Source organism: Emys orbicularis, chromosome 8, assembly GCF_028017835.1.
Source record: "Emys orbicularis isolate rEmyOrb1 chromosome 8, rEmyOrb1.hap1, whole genome shotgun sequence".
Lineage (NCBI taxonomy): Eukaryota > Metazoa > Chordata > Testudines > Emydidae > Emys > Emys orbicularis.
The window spans coordinates 71295753-71315731 of NC_088690.1; the positions used below are offsets into that span (position 1 = coordinate 71295753).

Below are 19979 nucleotides of genomic sequence, written 5' to 3' on the forward strand. Positions count from 1 at the left end.
GTGGAGCGATAGACGGAACGCATATCCCTATCTTGGCATCGGACCACCTTGCCAAAGAGTACATAAACCGCAAGGGGTACTTCTCAATGGTGTTGCAAGCACTGGTAGATAATAAGAGCTGTTTCATCGACATCAACATGGGATGGTCGGGAAAGGTGCATGACGCTCGCATCTTTTGGAACTCTGGGCTGTTTGGAAAGCTGCAACAAGGGACTTTCTTCCTAGACCAGAAAATTGTTGGGGATGTTGAAATGCCAATAGTTATCCTTGGGGACCCAGCCTACCCTTGCTCCCATGGCTCATGAAGCTGTACACAGGCAGCCTGGACAGCAGTAAGAAGCATTTCAACTATAGTCTGAGCAAGTGCAGAATGGTGGTAGAATGTGCCTTTGGACGTTTAAAAGGGTGCTGGCGCAGTTTGCTGAGTAGGTTAGACCTCAGCGAAAGCAATATTCCCATTGTTATTGCTGCTTGCTGTGTGCTCCATAATATCTGTTAGAGTAAGGGGGAGAGGTTTATAGCGGGGTAGGAGGTTGAGGCAAATCGCTTAGAGGCCAATTTTGAACAGCCAGACACCAGAGCAATTAGAAGAGCATACCGAGGCACACTACGCACCAGAGAGGCTTTGAAAAACAGTTTCATGACTGACCAGGCTATGGTGTTACAGTTGTGTGTGTCTGTCCTTGATGCAAAGCCACCCCCTTTAGTGAATGTACTTCCCTGTAAGCCAATCCCCCTCCCCCCTTCGACCACAGCTGGCACAGGAAATAAAGTCCATATTGTTCTGAATCCATTCATTCTTTATTTATTTAAAAAAACTTGAGATCACTGACAACACTGACTAACTAGTAAAAGGTAGCCCGGGTGTACAAAGGGTTTGATAACGGGGTGGGGTGGGAGAGGAGGGAAGGACAAGGCCACATTACAAATCAAAGCTGTTTGAATGACAGCCTTCTGTTGCTTGGGCCATCCCCTGGAGTTGAGTGGCAGTGTGCCTGGAGCCTCCCCCCCGCATTCTTGGGCGTCTGGGTGAGGAGGATATGGAACTTGGCAAGGAGGGCAGGTGGTTACACAATGGATGCAGTGGGAGTCTTTACTCTAGTTACCTTTCCTGCAGCTCTACCAGACACCTCATCATGTCCATTTGCTCCCTCATTAGCCTATCATAGAATATCAGGGTTGGAAGAGACCTCAGGAGGTCATCTAGTTCAACCCCCTGCTCAAAGCAGGACCAATCCCCAGACAGATTTTTGCCCCAAATCCCTAAATGGCCCCCTCAAGGATTGAACTCACAACCCTGGGGTTAGCAGGCCCATGTTCAAACCACTAAGCTATCCCACCCCCCCAATGCCTCAGCATCTCCTCCTGCGTGTTCCGATCACGTTCACTATATGCTTTCCTGGCCTCTGCCACCGAATGCCTCCATGCATTCAGCTGTGCCCTATCAATGCGGGAGGACTGCATGAGCTCTGAAAACATGTCATACTTTTTTTTCGCCTTCTAAGCTGCGATAACCTCAGAGACGGATTTGATGCGGGAAGCACAGAAACATTTGAAGCTGCGGGGGGGGGGGGGGGGGGGAGAGAAAAGGGAGAGTAGATTTTAAGAAGATACATTTCTCAGAACAAAAGGGAGACTCTTTCACAGTGAATCAAGCAATTCACAGCAGACAGCACATGTGTTTTAGGTACATGGTCGCATTTTGCCTTTTATATTGAGCGCCTGCCGGTATGGTGTCACATCACACACGGCTGGGCAACAGAATTTGGTTTCCATGCAGCCCTGTTAAGCCAAAGGGTACGTGGGGTTGGCGTCTTCCGCGTTCATAACATGTGGGAATGGTATCAAACTGCAGCACCCTCCTTTCCCATAGCAACCAATGCCGCTTGGGTTTGCCGTTTAAAAGGAGGGGCTGTGGTTGCCATTTAAAAGGAGGGGCTGTGGTTTTGGGGCGGATGTGCAGCACTCCCTTCCCCACCCCATGTGGCTATTCTGAGAAATTGTATCTCCAAAAAGCATAGTCTTCTGGTCTAATCAACCATAGTCACAGAGGGATTGAGCCATTCACATGGCTTTTTCCACTACAGCTCTTCACAGTGGTTCTAAGGGTTTCTCCACTAAATGGAGAGCTAAAAGCGCCCACACTGCAGGGGCTACATCACTTTTTCCTACCCATTTAGTTACATTGGTCAGTATCAGGTTTACAATAGTGCCAATGATGACAGGCCCACACTCAGAAGGAGCCCCAGCACCCGAACCATTGCCCCTCCCCCCGCACTCCGCCCAGAGGCCCTGTCCCCACTCAGCCTCTTCCCCTCCGAGACCCCACTTGCTCCTCTCTGCCCTGCCTCTCCAACTCGCTCCTCTCTGCAGCCTCCTCCTCGTGTGAGCAGCTGGCAGGACATGGGGGGGCGGGGGCCTCAGGGCAGAGCACAGGCGGAGCAGGGGCCATGGTACAGGTGCCGGGGCCCACAAAAGATTAATCCGGCCTTGACATTGGTACAAACTCCAATTTAGACTCCCTGTGAGGATGCAGCCACACCAGTACAAAGGTATTTATCATCCACCATTTATCGAAATAAACTATAGCAGTGATGCCCAAACTCTTCCTGTCGCACCTCCCTCCCCGCGTCCCGGTAATGGAATCTGTCCATGCCCCACCTCCATTACTACACAGTTGCTCAGCAGAGGAGCTTGGGCTGGGGGCTGAACTGGGGGTAGGGGAGGAGCTGGGGATAGAGGTAGAGCTGGTCTTGGGGTGGAGAGGGAATGAAGGCAGAGCTGGGCTTGGGGCGGAGCAGGGGATGGAGCTGAGCTGTGGCTGGGGCTGAGCTGTGGCTGGGGCCAGAGCAGGGCTGGGTGGCACTCCCTCCCCATCCCCCACAAGGGCTGGCCTAGGCTCTGCCACATGCCCCCCCAAACATTTATCCACACCCCCCTAGGGAGGTGCGCCCCACAGTTCCCTTCCTCTGTCTTTCTCTCTTTTGTACCCTCTTTTAAATAGATGTGAGAGGTGACAGAGGGACTGGAGCAGGGTGATGAGCAATGCCATGAAGGAAGGGAACTTCTGTGAACAGCTGTAGTAGAGAAAGCCACGTGATGGCCTTAATTTTTGCACTAATATTCCTTGTTAAAGAGACACTAACAATTTAAAGTCTAGCCACTTAAAAAACCCTAAAAGTAGTTTCAAAGTACAACACCTGTGTCTGAGCCCACTGCCAATTTCTGCTTCGAATCAACTGACTATAGGCACAAAACATAGCACATCATAGTGTTCTGAGTGTACATCACCTTTCATTCATATATAACATAAAAAAAGAAAACCAGGACACTCAGATTCAAGGTTCCACATGACAACTGCAACAAAGGTCTTGTCTACACTGCAAAATTACATTGTATTAGACCATGTGTTAAAGCACTCTCAGGGTAGAGATAAAGCTATCATCAGGAAGCCAGGTACTCCACAGCAGAATGGGAAAAATTCTGCAGCAAGGACCCTTATAGTTGTGCAGCAATGTCACTGTATTCCATCTGTGATGGGGTGTGCATACCCTGCTCTGGACAAGGGGGGGTTAATCCCACACTATGGGAGGCGGAAGTCCCGCTCCTCAGTGCTGGGCATGCTCCAACTACTGCCTCAGTGTAAAAGGGAGTAGCCCAGCTCATTCTAGGCTGACCACCGAAGGGGAAGGACCTTCAGCGGAGGCTCCAGCCGAAGAGCCATCACAGCCTTTGACTGTGGAAACTGGAGATCCTGAGAGCCAGACCGGAGGGCTGCGGCCGACGGAGCCACAGGGAATCACCCATGCTGAGGAGCCTGGGAACCCCAATGCTCAATGGACTGCAACACCTGGAAACGCGATAGAAAGTGACCCACGGAGGGTGCGCAAGTGGTACCTCCCACCCGAGTGAGGTCAGTGTATTTCGGTGGGAGTCCCTGCTGACCCAGTGGCAGACCACTCCGCCGCTGTCAGGTCCCTGGGTTGAGGCCCAGTGGAGTCGGATGGGCCTGGGCCTCCCTACCCGGGCCGCCACGCCCCTGATAGCGGCTCCTTCCTTCTCCCCAGATACTGGCCATTGGGCCTCACTGCCCTGCACCTAGGGGTTGCAACATTGACTCCAGCCATTGGGCCACATTACCCTATACCAGAGTGCTGTTATATGGGCCCTGGCCGCTAGGCCGTATTGCCCTGCACCTGAGAGCGGTTATATTGACTCTGGCCGCTGGGCCGCCGGAACTGACTCTGGGCACTAGGCTGCGCTGCCCCGAACAAAAAGGACCGCCAGAACTGACTCTGGCCGCTGGGCCATGCTGCCCCAAATGCAAGAGCCGCCGGAAAAGACAGTTACCTTTTCCAGAACTGGTGTTCTTTGAGCTGTGTTGCTCATGTCCATTCCACAATAGGTGTGCATGCTCGCCACGTGCACCGGTGCCGGAAGTTTTTCCCCTAGCAGTACACGTAGGGGAGCGCCCCTAGCTGCACGCTCCCCCCACCCTCAGTTCCTTCTTGCCAGACAACTCCAACAGAGGGGAAGGAGGGCGGGATGTGGAATGGACATGAGCAACACATCTCGAAGAACATCAGTTATGGAAAAGGTAACTGTCTTTTCTTCTTCGAGTGATTGCTCATGTGCATTCCACAATAGGTGATTCCAAGCTATATCTGTTGAAGGTGGGTAGGAGTTCACAGACACTCGGGAGGGAGTACAGCCCTGCCGAACCCGGTGTCCTCCCTGGTTTTGGAGATGATCGCATAATGCGAAGTGAACGTGTGAACCGAAGACCACGTGGCAGCCCTACAAATGTCCTGGATGGGGACATGGGCCAAAAAAAGCAGCCGATGAGGCTTGCGCCCTAGTCGAGTGTGCCCTCACAATCGGCTAGGGCGATAACATACCAGGTCGTAACAGGTATGAATACATGAGGTGATCCAGTTGGAGAGCCACTGAGTGGAGATCGGCCGACCTCTCATGCATTCGGCCGAGGTGATGAACAGCTGTGAGGACTTCCTGAACGGCTTTGTACATTCCAGGTAAAAAGCCAGAGCCTGTCTCACACCCAACATGTCGAGGCAGCGCTCCTCACTGGATGCATGGGGTCTGGGACAGAGCACCGGCAGGAAAATGTCCTGACCCATACAGTAGGTGGAGACCACCTTGGGGAGAAACGAAGGATGTGGTCGGAGCTGGACCTTATCCTTATGGAACACCGTGTACGGGGGTTCAGAGGTCAGGGCCCGGAGCTCCGAGACCCGTCTAGCAGATGTGATCACCACCAGGAAGGCTACCTTCCACGAGAGGTGTGACCAGGAGCATGTAGCTAGCCGTTCAAATGGGGGACCCATCAACCTGGTCAGCACCAAGTTCAGGTCCCACTGCGGGACTGGGGGCCTAACATACAGGAAGAGATGATCCAAACCCTTAAGGAATTGGCCAGTCATGGCATGGGAGAACACCATGTGGCCCTGTACCAGCGGGTGGAAGGACGATATGGCCGCCAAGAGCACCTTGACAGACAAGAGCGCTAGGCCTTGGGCTCTTAGGTGAAGGAGGTAGTCTAAAATGAGCTGAATTGGAGCAGCCACAGGTGAAATGCTGCCCACCGGGAAAACCGAGACCACTTTGCCAGGTAGGCCCAATGTGTGGAGGGCCATCTGCTTTCCAGGAGGACGCACTGAACCCCTTTCGAGCAAGTCCTCCCGGCCTAACCATTAAGCAGCCACGCCGTGAGGTGGAGTGCCGCAAGGCTGGGGTGGAGGAGGCAGCTCTGGTCCTGGGATAGCAGGTCTGGGTGGGATGGCAACAGCCACAGCGGGGCGACTGCCAGGCTCATGAGAGTCCTGTACCAATGTTGCCTGGGCCATGCCAGGGCAATCAGGACGACCCTGGCCCTGTCCGTGTTTATCTTCTCCAAGACCTTGCTGATCAGTGGGATCGGGGGAAAGGCATAGAAAAGCTGGCCAGTCCAGGACAGGAGGAAGGCATCAGAGGTGGCGCCCAAACCCAACCTCCCCTCTCTCCCACACCCCTCCCCGAGCAGAAGCAAGAACACCAGCGGTTCTGCTGTGTCGCAAACAGGTCCACCTGGGGAGTGCCCCACGTTTGGAAAATCCTGTGCACCAACTCTGGGTGTAGTGACCCCTCGTGCTGAGAGGAAACGTCTCAGCTCAGGCGATCCACCTGAGAATTCCGGGAGCCCGGTAAGTGGTGGGCTTCCAGGCAAATATCGTGGGCTATGCAGAAGTCCCACAGCCTGAGGGCTTCCTGGAAGAGGGCTGAGGAACGGGCCCAGCCTTGCCTGTTGATGTAGAACATCGAGGCCGTGTTGTCCGTGAGAACCCAGACCACTCCAGGTGCCAGTGGAAGGCCACGCATGCCAGACGGACCGCCCTGAGCTCCTTGACATTTATATGCAGGGCAAGGTCCTGCGCGGACCACAGACCTTAGGTCTGAATGTTCCCCAGATGGGCTCCCCACCCCAGGTGCCGGCGATCAACGCCTGGGGCTGCAGGAGCGGTGCTGCAGCGGGGACCTCAAGCGAGACAACTGGAACGGCGGCGATGCCCGTACTGCGAAGGGCTACGGTAGCCCCTCGGAGACAAGGACCTCCGGTGCCATCTGTCCCGATCTCAACGGGGCATGCTCTCCTCGCGAGGTCTACGGTCCCTGGAGGTGGAGCAGTGCCTGGAACCCCTACCAGTCAGTACTCGGCCAGACAACCTGGTGGGGATCGACAGGGAGCGGTGCAGACTGCACACGGGGCGGTTGCTGAGTGGGGAATAGTGTCGGGAACCTTCCCTAAACTGTGAACAGTACCATCCAGGCAGCGACTGCGGGGATCCGAGCGGTGGCTTCCCTCTGGACCAGGGAGCCAACAGCAGTGGTGCCCCTGGTACTGGCAGAGACATAATGTTTCGGACCACTTGCAGGGCCTCCGGCGCGGAGGGCACCCGAACGTCCGGGGAGGTCGGTTCAGAGTGGGCCGGGCTACTCTGCTCAACTTGAGTCAGAGGCCGGGAGGCCGATGGGAACTGAGAGCTGCCCAACGCGGGTCTAGTCTCTCCCCGGGTCTTGCTCCAATGTCTTTTTTGTCTTTTTGAGTTTCCCATGGACGGGGAGTGGTGCCAGCTGGTGGAAGGCACACTGCGCACCAATGCCGCAGTGCTTGGTGCCGACTTGGAGCGGCGCAACGGTGTTGGGGTGAGGGCCGACTCCATCAAAATGTCTCGGAGCCAAATGTCACGGTCCTTCTTGGTCTGAGGTTTGAAGGTTCTGAAAATCTTGCCGCAATTGCTGAGATGGGTTTCCCCCAGACAGTGTAAACAGTCCGCGTGCAGATCACTCAGGGGCATCGGCCGCTTGCAAGTGTCACATGACTTAAAGCCCGACCCAGGCACACTACACTAACTCTAAACTAAACTACAGGCAAGTCGCATCTTAGGCGCATTTAACATGCGCGAATTCAGCTTTGCGCGGTCGGCAAAAACGGGGGAAAAAAAGAAAAACAACAATATAAAAACTGCATCTGTAGTGTGGGTGATTCTGCCCGCCATTGAGCTCAATGAGTGTTTCACTATACGCAGTTTTCGCTTTACGCGCTAACCCCGGAACGGAACCCCCGCATAAGATGAGACTTGCCTGTACTTCAAACTACAGGTACTACTAACTAGGAACTAACAGAGTCCAAGAGGAAAGCTACCGCAAAGCTGGAGCAGAGCAGTTCCGATGTACCTTCACTGGTAGCAAGAAGGAACTGAGGGTGGGAGGAGCACGCAGTGCCCTTATACTGCGCCATAGCGGCGCCACTCCATGGGTCACTAGGGGCACTCCCCTATGGGTACTGCTAGGGGAAAAACTTCCGGCACCAGTGCACGTGGCGAGCACGCACACCTATTGTGGAATGCACATGAGCAATCACTCGAAGAACTACTGACTCTGGCCACTAGGCTGCGCTGCCCCTAATGCAAGGGCCACTGGAACTGACTCTGGCCGCTTTCTGCCTAGAGCAGTGGTCACCAACTGGTCGATCGCGATCGACTGGTCGATCCTAGAGGATCTCCCAGTTGATCGCGATCTCCGGCAGCACAGTGTGGATGCCGCTAAAGCAGACTCCCTGCCTACCCCAGCCCTATGCCACTCCCGGAAGCAGGCAGTGCAGCCCCGGGGGCAGGGAGACAGGGGTCTCCCTCCGCACGCTGCTGCTGCCTGCAAGCACTGCCCCAGCAGCTCCCATTGGCCAGGAGAGCTGTGGCAGCGGTGTTGCAGAGAGGGGCAGCACACGGAGCCACATGCCCCCTGCCGCCCTAGGGGGCCGCAGGGGCACGTTGGCTCCTTCCGGGAGCGGTGTGGGGCCGGGGTAGGCAGGGAGCTTGTCTTAGCCTCACTGCGTCCGCCACCGACCGGGAACTGCCAAAGGTAAGTGCTGCCCAGAGGGAGGCCGCACCCCAGCTGCAGACCTCCAATGGTCCACAAATTAGGGGCCCACTCTTGTGAACTTCTATAGGTCCTATCACAAAGAGCCTGAGTTTCACAGTAGTGCAGCTCCCCTTCTGTTGACTTCATACTGTCTGCAGGACTGAGGCTCACCTGGAAAGGTCAGCTGGCAAGAGGCTTGGGAGTCAGCTGAAGTGGGGGGGTGAGAGAAGCTGCCTGACCCACATGGAGGGAAGTACAGTGAAAGATTAATCCTTTCCCTGCTCCATTGGGCTGCTTCCTCCTGCCCCCATCTCTGTTGAGAGGGTCCAAAAAGTGAAAACTCCCTCCGACGCAACCTTGGAAGGTTCTTCAGTCACCTGACAACCAGAGCCCCTTGGGAAGCTCATTGAGGACCCTAATATCCCTCTCTCATTAGGAGACTCCAGGGCAAGTCCTAGGAGATTCCTGGCACAGGCACCAGTTGGCCCTAGTTGGCATCCCAATAGCCACTGCCCACGCCTTTTTGGGGTCCCCAGCACAGCCTCAGTAGATTTGTCATCCCCTCAGTCTCTCAATAAGCCAAAATAGCCAAGGAAATAACAAGACTTAGACTCATAGACTTTAAGGCCCAAAGGGGACCATCATGATCATCTTGTCTGACCTCCTGCACATCGCAGGCAACCAAACCTCACCCACCCACTCCTGTAATAGACCCCTAACCTCTGGCTTAGTTACTGAAGTCCTCAAATCATGGATAAAAGGCTTCAAGTTACAGAGAATCCGCCATTTACACTAGTTTAAACCTGCAAGTGACCGGTGCCCCATGCTGCAGAGAAAGGCGAAACCCCCCCAGGTCTCCACCATATGTGGATTCGGGAAGGAATTTTCCCCTGGGTCAGATTGGCAATCAGTTAGACCCTGAGCATGTGAGCAAAACCCATCAGGTTGGGATCACATACTTGTGGGTGATGCTCGACAAAACACCTCAGGTATGAGGGGGTGAGTTCCCAATCAACCTCCCAAAACTGACATGGGTCAACACAACCTCCGAGACATACTGCAAGAATCAATAAGGGTTTGCAAAATGCCTTGAAATCCTTGGCTGAAAGGAGCTGAAGACATGGAGCTTACCCTGACATCTTTCAAAAGTTACATTACACATCCCAAATTGTATGTTCTGTGCAACATAAATACACAGAGGCCAGTCTGTCCAACAAAATTCACTCTAAGAAAACATTTCCCCATATACTGTTGTTTCTAGCATACTTTGTAAATGTTTATTTTGTGCATGAAAGCATGCACTCCTTGCACTTTCATTCATCATTGCAAGCTCTGAAAAAGTCAGCAATGCTTAACATAACTTAAACAAAATAACTTGGTTTTGTTATGTGCCATTAATCATTCTGCAAAGCACTCCAATTCAAGCAGGTCACTACTTTTCTGATCTTTGTTAATTTACAAGAGGATTCCAAGTTATTTCCTTGCTACAAATGTTTTAAACTTCAGAAGACCATCTATATCATCCAAAGATGTAACAGCCAGATCATTGCTGCCACTTTTGGTGTCTTCTCAGGAACAGTATCTGCTGAACAACAGAAGCCACCTAACAAGAATACCTGGCTAAATTTGCCTCCTGCTAAGGCTCATTTGTAGCTAATTCTAAAAACACTGCAGGTCCTGCACTATATTTAAGCTTGGCAGGATTCGATTTAAATGCATTGATGTCAGTAAATGTTAATTTCAGCTGACACACTGAAATCAACAAAAAACGTATCCATTGGGCAGTCGGGGGGAAGTGCAGCCTCCCCCATGCGCTCCCTTCAGCCACAGCCCCGCTCCCTCACTCACCAGCCAGGAGTGCAATAGCCATCCTCAGGCCGGAGCTGTTCAGTAGCAGAGTGGCCTCACCCGCAGCCGGGGGCTCGTCCTTGCAGCCCTGATTGCGGGGGTGTGCTCCACCAGACCAGGACCGCAGACTCCCCTGAACATTGTGTCCCAGTGTCTTGGGCACGTCAGCCATAAAGGGAGCCCCTGAAGTCTCGTTGCCAGCACCACAGCTAACCCTAACCTCAACCCTTCCCATCTTCCTTCTGAATTTCCCACAGCTATAAAAATAAAAATAGTTAAAAATTAAAAAATAAACACATACATTAATCAACAAAACTGCAAAAAATAAAAACAGAATTCTGCCAGCCTAACTATATTTCCTGTTCTCACGTGATCCTCTTGTGGAAAAGGATAGATTGCTACCTGACAGCTTTTTAAACCCAAGGGTGAACTTCTAAACGTTGGGATTAGATACTATCCTAACAGCTTGAGTCTCCAAGATCAGGCTAGAAACCAGACTCTTTTGCTTCCATGAGAGCATTTTTATTCTGTGAATTATAGTACTGCCTAGAGGCCCCAACCCACATCAAGACCCTGCTGAACTACTCCGCATGTACACACAGTGAGAGCCCCTAAAGAGCTAACAGTCTAAGTAGACAAGACAGACAAAGGCAAAACCCCCTCAAGTCTTACCTCTGTCATGACATCCAGCCTGCTGATCAAGGCTAGAGAAGTGACAAGCTGTGTCTATTCTTTCTCCTTTCCTTTTCCTACTCCCTTCCTCTAACCACAATGAAATAAACACATCACCGTCCACATAACGCTGGGCCGATTCTTCACCACCCTCATTTGCTTGTATGTTGTATCCCCATCTACCCTTTGTCTGTTCGTCTGAAGGGATCATATCTCTGCTGTGTTTGTACATCACCCAGCCCAACTAGTGCTATTATAATACAAATATTTAGTAACAGTAAAAGGTGGAAGAAGAGGATAATATACGTTCCTATTTTGCAACTGGAGGACTGAGGAACAAAGAGGTTAAGTGTCTTGCCCAGGGTTACCCAATTAGCTCAAATCTCCCAAATCCCAGTCCAGTGCCCTAACTTCAGGGGCAGCCCTCCTTATCTGTGGTATGTGGGCACTTCTAGTCTCAGGCCAAGAATACACAGAAATAAATACTATCAGTAAAATCTTCATCCGAATACTTCAGAACTTTCTATAATAGCATGGGTTTGGTCCAGGAGATGGGTGAAGGCCCACAAATGTGAGGCTGCGTTGTCTTAAATTCAATGATTTACCCACTCATTGATTTACCAATGATAGACACACACACACATACACACAGAAAGCATAGACTAGTGCAGCGGTTCTCAAACTTCATTGCACCGCGACCCCGTTCTGACAACAAGAATTACTACACGACTCCAGGAGAAGGGACCGAAGCCTGAGCCCACCCGAGCCCTGCCGCCCCAGGCGGGGGGTGGGGTGGAGGGTGGCTCAAAGCCAAAGCCTGAGCCCCACTGTCCTGGGCAGGGGGGGGGTCAAAGCCGAAGCCCAAGTGCTTCAGCCCCAGACAGGGGGCCTGTAACATCAGCCTCGCTGCCCAGGGCTGAAGCCCTTGGGCTTCGGCTTCGGCCCCAGGCAGTGGGGCTTGGGCTTTGACTTTGGCCCTGAGCCCCAGAAATCTAACGCCAGCCCAGGTGACCCCATTAAAATGGGGTCGTGACCCACTTTGGGGTCCTGACCCACAGTTTGAGAACCACTGTACTGTCTTAAAAAAAATAAAAGGTATCCAGCAATCTCACACATCCTCTTTCCTGGTTAGACATTAGGAAAATATTTCTTCCTGGGTAGTTAGACAATGGAACTGTTTGCCAAGTGAGGCTTCTGAGCCCCAGACACCAGCGATGTGAAAGCACCCATCATTTCAGAGCTCCAGCCAGCAGAGCCAAGACGCCTTCTTCCTAAGGCTGCACAGCCCACAAGCACTCCCACACCATGTGCCAGCAGCTGAGGGGACAGGGGGTTTCAAACCTAACTTAACTACCATAAAACAGCTGGAACTTACATCCATGCCTGTAGTTTGTGTAGTGGCTTGGAGGAGGGGTTTAGCCAGTGCTATTTTTCCACTCACTGAACTGCTTCCTGTAGCTGGTGCCAGTACATTCACAGTGTGACTGGACAGCTGCATGGTCCCTCCAGTGACAGCAATGACCGGCTGGGATGCAGGATGAACTCCAGGAGTCTGGAGCTGCACCATAGTGGACTGAGAAAGCACCAGTGGCTGACCTAGAATGGAGACAGAAAAACAATGGTCACTGAGTGGGGGATGGGGAATATGTTCTTATACTATCAATTTGTGGAGGGTGGTTTTGATGTGAGGGTAGGGGGGCTTCACTCCCAAAACCACTTGGCACTGCTCCCTTTGGATTCAGTTCTTAAGCATCAATATACTCTCAAACAAAACAAGTCTGCAGGGTTCTATATTTATTCCCTCAATTTCATATCAGTTTATAAACCAAAACACAGCTCTTCCATCTGCCACACCACAAACTTAATCTGGGATCAGATAATCCATCTAGACTTTTTCTGCCTCTTACACCATAACTGGTAATCAGATTTTGCACTGAGAATTTAGCTGGCAGTTTTGCTAATTATACACAAAGCAGAATAGAGTTCAGATCACTCTCCCAGAACTGTGCTGGCTCCTCAGGACTCACAAGAGTAAACACCTGTTGGTGTCACAAGAACAAGTGTGACAGCCTTAAGGAGGCTGTGATCCCTAAGCCTTTAGCACCCATCAACCCTTAACCAGGAGGCGGGGCTACACAGGGAGACCAGGGCTTTAAAAACCCCGCTTCTAAGTGACCAAAGGAGCTAGCGACCAGGAGCGGCTAACAGGGGAGTTTTGCGAGGGAGTTTTTTACAGGGGCTAGAACTCAACTTCCTTTAAACTTAAAAGCCCAAAACACCCCCTTGATATAAACAAAACAACAACAAAGGAACCAGCTGCAGGAGTAAACAGAGAATGCAGGCAGAAGTTCAGCAACAGAGTGGTGGCTGCCCAGTTTATTGCACCCAATGCACCATGTATGATTACCTGCCCTATGGGCAGGTGGCATATGTGTGCATTCGGTGCAAGGAGCTCCTGGCCCTCAGAGACCATGTACGGGCTTTGGAGACCAGAGTGGTTGAACTGGAGGAGCTGAGGGAGACAGAGAGGTACATAGATGAGACTTTCCTGGACACAGTAGAATGGTTCCACCCCCGGTCTGACAGTGTCTGTGCTGTTGAGGAGGATGAAAGTCCCAGGGAAGGAGAGCATCTAACTGGAGCAGAGGGAAACAATCCCATAGTTGGGACCCTCCTTCCAGATGATGTTGTGATATCCTCTCGCACTGAGGATCTCTCTCCGGGGGAGGGAACTCCAGCTATTAGAAAGAGACTGGTAGTAATGGGCGATTCGATCATTAGAAACATAGATAGCTGGGTTTGCGATGACCGGGAGAACCGCATGGTGACTTGCCTGCCTGGTGCGAAGGTTGCGGATTTCTCGAGACATTTAGATAGACTTATGTGTAGTGCTGGGGAGCAGCTGGTGGTCATGGTACATGTAGGTACCAATGACATAGGGAAGGATAGGAGAGAGGTCCTGGAGGCCAAATTTCAACTGCTAGGTAAGAGACTGAAGTTCAGGACCTCCATGGTAGCATTCTCTGAGATGCTCCCAGTTCCACACGCAGGGCCAGTTAGTCAGGCAGAACTGCAGAGTCTCAATGTGTGGATGAGACAATGGTGTAGGGAGGAGGAGTTTAGATTTATTAGGAACTGAGGAAACTTTTGGGAAAGGGGGAGCCTATACAGGAAGGATGGGCTCCACCTAAACCAAAATGGAACCAGATTGCTGGCATTTAACATTAAAAAGGTCGTAGAGCAGTTTTAAACTAAGGGCTGGGGGAAAGCCGACAGGTGCGGAGTAGCACATGGTTCGGACATCCCCTAGGGGAGGATCTATTAATAGAGAATCTCTATGTCCTAGTAAGGACGAGAGGATAGAAAATGATAAAATACAGGCAGGGTCTGATCAGAAACAGTCAAATAAAAAAGAGTCCCATTCAATTACATCGTGTAATGGCAGACAGCCAAAAGGAGACAAGTTTTTAAAGTGTTATATACCAATACTAGAAGTCTAAATAATAAAATGGGTGAACTAGAGTGCCTCATATTAAATGAGAATATTGATATAATAGGCATCACAGAAACTTGGTGGAATGAGGCTAATCAATGGGATACAGTAATACCAGGGTACAAAATATATCAGAAGGACAGGACAGGTCGTGCTGGTGAGGGAGTGGCATAATATGTGAAAGAAGGCATAGAATCAAATGTAGTAAAAATCGTAAATGAATCAAACTGTACCATAGAATCTCTATGGATAGAAATTCCATGCTCTAATAATAAGAATATAGCAGTAGGGATATATTACCGACCACCTGACTAGGATGGTGATAGTGACTGTGAAATGCTCAGGGAGATTAGAGAGGCTATTAAAATAAAAAACTCAATAATAATAATGGGGGATTTCAATTATCCCCAAATTTACTGGGTTCGTCACTTCAGGACGGGATGCAGAGATAAAGTTTCTTGACAGCTTAAATCACTGCTTCTGGGAGCAGCTGGTCCTGGAACCCACCAGAGGAGAGGCAATTCTTGATTTAGTCCTAAGTGGAGCACAGGATCTGGTCCAAGGGTGAATATAGATTTATTGCTTGGTAATAGTGACCATAATATAATTAAATTTAATATCCCTGTGGCAGAAAAAACACCACAGCGGCCCAACACTGTAGCATTTAATTTCAGAAAGGGGAACTACACAAAAATGAGGCAGTTACTTAAACAGAAATTAAAGGGTACAGTGCCAGAAGTGAAATCTCTGCAAGCTGCGTGGAAACTTTTTAAAGACATCATAATAGAGGCTCAACTTAAATGTATATCCCAAATTAAAAAACGTAGTAAGAGAACCAAAAAAGAGCCACCGTGGCTAAACAACAAAGTAAAAGAAGCAGTGAGAGGCAAAAAGGCATCTTTTCAAAAGTGGAAGTTAAATCCTAGAGAAGAAAATAGAAAGGAGCATAAACACTGGCAAATGAACTGTAAAAATACAATTAGGAAGGCCAAAAAAGAATTTGAGGAACAGTTAGCCCAACACTCAAAAAGTAATAGCAAATTTTTTTTTAAGTACATCAGAAGCAAGAAGCCTGCTAAACAACCAGTGGGGCCACTGGACGATCGAGGTGCTAAAGGAGCATTCAAGGATGATAAGGCCATTGCGGAGAAACTAAATGAATTCTTTGCATCAGTCTTCATGGCTGAGGATGTGAAGGAGATTCCCAAACCTGAGCCATTCTTTTTAGGTGACAGATCTGAGGAACTGTCCCAGGTTGAGGTATCATTAGAGGAGGTTTGGGAACAAATTGATAAATTAAACAGCAATAAGTCACCAGGACCAGATGGTATTCACCCAAGAGTTCTGAAGGAACTCAAATGTGAAATTGCAGAAATACTAACTGTAGTCTGTAACCTATCATTTAAACCAGCTTCTGTACCAGATGACTGGAAGATAGCTAATGTGATGCCAATTTTTAAAAAGGATTCCAGAGGTGATCCCGGCAATTACAGGCCTGTAAGCCTGACTTCAGTACTGGGCAAATTGGTTGAAACTAATAAAGAGCAGAATTGTCAGACATATAGATGAACATAATTTGTTGAGGAAGAGTCAACATGGTTTTAGTAAACGGAAATCATGCCTCACCAATCTACTAGAATTCTTTGAGAGAGTCAACAAGCATGTGGACCAAGGGGATCCAGCAGATATAGTGCACTTAGATTTTCACAAGGACCTTTTGACAAGGTCCCTCACCAAAGGCTCTTACGCAAAGTAAGCTGCCATGGGATAAGAGGGAAGGTGCTCTCATGGATTGGCAACTGGTTAAAAGATAGGAAACAAAGGGTAGGAATAAATGGTCAGTTTTCAGAATGGAGAGAGGTAAATAGTGATGTCCTCCAGGGGTCTGTATTGGGACCAGTCTTATTCAACATATTCATAACTGATCTGGAAAAGCGGGTAAGCAGTGAAGTGGCAAAATTTGCAGATGATACAAAACTACTCAAGATAGTTAATTCCCAAGCAGACTGCGAAGAGTTATAAAAGGATCTCACAAAACTGGGTGACTGGGCAACAAATGGCAGATGAAATTTAATGTTGATAAATGCAAAGTAAAGCACAGTGGAAAACATAATCCTGACTTTACATATAAAATGATGGAGTCTAAATTAGCTGTTCCCACTCAAGAAAAAGATCTTGGAGTCATTGTGGATAGTTCTCTGAAAACATTCACTCAATGTGCAGCGGCAGTCAAAAAAGCTAACAGAATGCTGAAAATAATAAAGAAAGGGATAGATAATAGGACAGAAAAATATCATATTGCCTCTATATAAATCCATGGCATGCCCACATCTTGAATACTGTGTGCAGATGTGGTCACCCCATCTCAAAAAAGATATATTGGAATTGGAAAAGATTCAGAAAAGGGCAACAAAAATGTTTAGGGGTATGGAATGGCTTCCGTCTGAGGAGACATTAATAAGACTTGGACTTTTCAGCTTGGAAAAGAGACGGCTATGGGGAGATATGATTGAGGTCTATAAAATCATGACTGGTGTAGAGAAAGTAGATAAGGAAGTGTTGTTTACTACTTCTCATAACACAAGAACTAGGGGTCACCAAATGAAATTAATAGGCAGCAGGTTTAAAATAAATAAAAGGGAAGTATTTCTTCACACAATGCACAGTCAACCTGTGGAACTCCTTGCCAGAGGATGTTGTGAAGGCCAAGACCATAACAAGGTTCAAAAAAGAACTAGATAAATTCATGGAGGATAGGTCCTTCAATGGCTATTAGCCAGGATGGGCAGGAATGGTGTCCCTAGCCCAGAGGTGGGCAAACTACGGCCCGCGGGACCCTCCTGCCCAGCCCCTGAGCTCCTGGCCCGGGAGGCTAGCCCCCTCCCCCGCAGCCTCAGCTCACTGCGCCGCCAGCGCAATGCTGTGGGCGGCGGGGCTGTGAGTTCTTGCTGGGCAGTGCAGCTGCAGAGCCGCGGCCTGACCCGGTGCTCTGTGCTGCGCGTTGGCGTGGCTGGCTCCAGCCGGGCAGCACAGCTGCCTGTCCTGGTGCTCTGGGTGGCGCGGATGTAGCACCGCCAGCCACCGGTGCTCCAGGCAGCGCGGTAAGCGGCAGGGAGTGGGGGGTTGGATAGATGGCAGGGAAGTTCGGGGTGTTGGTCAGGGGTCAGGGGTGTGGATAGGGGTCAGGGTGGTCAGAGGGTGGGGAACAGGGGGGTTGAATGGGGGCAGGGGTCTTGGGGGTCAGTCAGGAAGGGGGGGGGTTGGATGGGGCGGTGGGAGGAAGTCAGGGGCAGGAGTTCCAGGGGCGGTCAGGGGACAGGGAGTGGGGGGGTGGGTGGATGAGGCAGGGGTCCCAGGGGGGCCATCAGGGGATGGGGAATGGGGAGGGTTGAATGGGGCAAGAGTCCCGGGGGGGCCGTCAGGGGGTGGGGACTGCACCACGCCTGGCTGTTTGGGGAAGCACAGCCTCCCCTAACGGGCCCTCCATACAGTTTCGGAATCCTGATGTGGCCCTCAGGCCAAAAAGTTTTCCCGCTCCTGCCCTAGCCTCTGTTTGCCAGAAGCTGGGAATGAGCGACAGAGGATGGATCACTTGATGATTACCTGTTCTGTTCATTCCCTCTGGGACACCTGGCACTGGCCACTGTCGGAAGACAGGATACTGGGCTAGATGGACCTTTGGTCTGACCCAGTATGTCTGTTCTTATGTTATGTTCTTATCATTAACTCCAAATACGACGAATGTATAGCACTTTATAAATATTAACTAGTCTATTAAATATTCTTCTCTCCCCCACAATAGAGATGTTATCCCCCATAAGAGATGGAGACACCAAGGCACAGACAGATAAAGTGACTTGCCCAAGGATACCACAGGAAATCTGTTGCAAAACCAGGAATAGAACACAGGTGCTTTTACTCTGGGGAAAAAGGCTACTTACCATTACATGTAGCTCTACCTCTGCACAGTCACACTCACGGGATTCAAGGCAACTGCACTGCAATGATCCAGAACCTAATGCCCCGTTGGGGGTTGCACAAGCATCACTTTGAGGCACCAAATGTTCAGAGGTTATATAGAGGTTGGTGCTAGCCCTAAGCACCTCAGGTCCTCTCTCCTCAGCTCCAGTCCAAGCACATGTAGGGAACTCCAAGAAGGAGGGGAGTGTGAACATGAGGAAGCATCCCTTGAAGAACTACATTTATTGGCAAACAACCTCTCCTTCTGCAGGGACCTCTGCTGTGTGGAGCCCCCACTCCACAATGGTAATGGGAAAGAGCCACTCCTGCCTTCAGTGGGCCCTGATTAATTAAAGGGCAAGCTGAATAAGGAGCTCACCCCACCACCCCCACAGAAAAATTAACCCTGACTTGCTGTGCCAGCCCACATCCCACTGGAGGATGGGAATGGTGCTCCAGAGCAGGAGCTTAGCCCTGCCCATGTGGGGACAGGCCATCTAGTTGGTGATGGGCCAACTGACTGGCACAGGGGCGGTGCTGGAAGAAGTTTGTACAAGTTTGAGCAAAGAGCACATATGGAGAGAGCAGGGCCAAATGAAGCCTGAACCCGAGCTAGGAGATGGCCCAGGGAGCAGGAGAAGTTTTCAGCCTAGCTGTGGTTGTATGAGCAGCTCAGACCTGTGAAGAAAACCCTACTAGCACAGCAGTCACAGAAACAGGCAGCTGGAGACATAGCAAGGACGAGCATTCACCACCCTGAGCTTACACTGCACCCAAGCATCAGCTACTGCAAACGGCGGGGTGGGGGGAGAGTTGGGTGGTTAAGAATACTCAGTTATGTAAGCACTGGGGATTCTGCAATGCTTTACTGTTAGAGTTAGGTGTTTCTTCTCCAAGGGCCACTTAATGGTCCCTTTCACTAGTTGTGGTTATACATCCACATAAAGTCATTGCTATTGTGTCTGAGAACAGGGTAAATCCTTGCCTCCTCAAGGACATGGCTTAAACTGAGCCGGTACTCAGCGGCACAGCACATTGGCACAGGCTGCAGCCTATAGATACAGGCACTTGCTAGGTAAGACACAGGTATAAGTTAAGGCAGTAAAGCACAGAGCCTACAAGCCTCAAGGCCTTTAGTACAATAGCTTAGCTAAGCTAATCAAGGCATACGGCCCAAAAAGCATAAGCAGCTAACTAGGATAATCCTAGATCATAAGACAGCACAAGATGAAATGCTGTAATAAACAAGTATGACTGAAGTGCAGACAGGTAACCATAAGATGCCAGTTAATATCAGATTTAGATATGCTAAGTTTGGAACAGCAGCAGCAGTCAGACCACAAGAATGCCATGGTAACTAATTGGCATACATGCTAATAAGCTTGAGGTAAAAGGACTAGTAACCTACGGGAGAAGGGCACCCCAACATTAGTAAGGGAAGGAAATACAAATAAGAAAAAGGGGCTGAAACCTCTACTGAATATGCATAGTGGGAGTCAGCGTAACACAATATAAAAGTTGTATCCCAGCCTGCGTGCCCTGGGAGATGGCAGAATGACAACCCCAGGTGGTGGTGGTGATGATGGTGGGG

General features: G+C 50.3%; 1 protein-coding gene across 1 annotated transcript in view; it reads right to left on the bottom strand.

The window, feature by feature from the left end:
* Positions 1-19979, bottom strand: part of ATF6 (activating transcription factor 6) — a 365356-nt gene that overhangs the window by 302895 nt on the left and 42482 nt on the right. The window contains exon 7 of the mRNA XM_065408946.1: positions 12311-12531. Within this exon, the coding sequence (XP_065265018.1) occupies positions 12311-12531 (221 nt within the window). The remainder of the gene's footprint in view (positions 1-12310; positions 12532-19979) is intronic.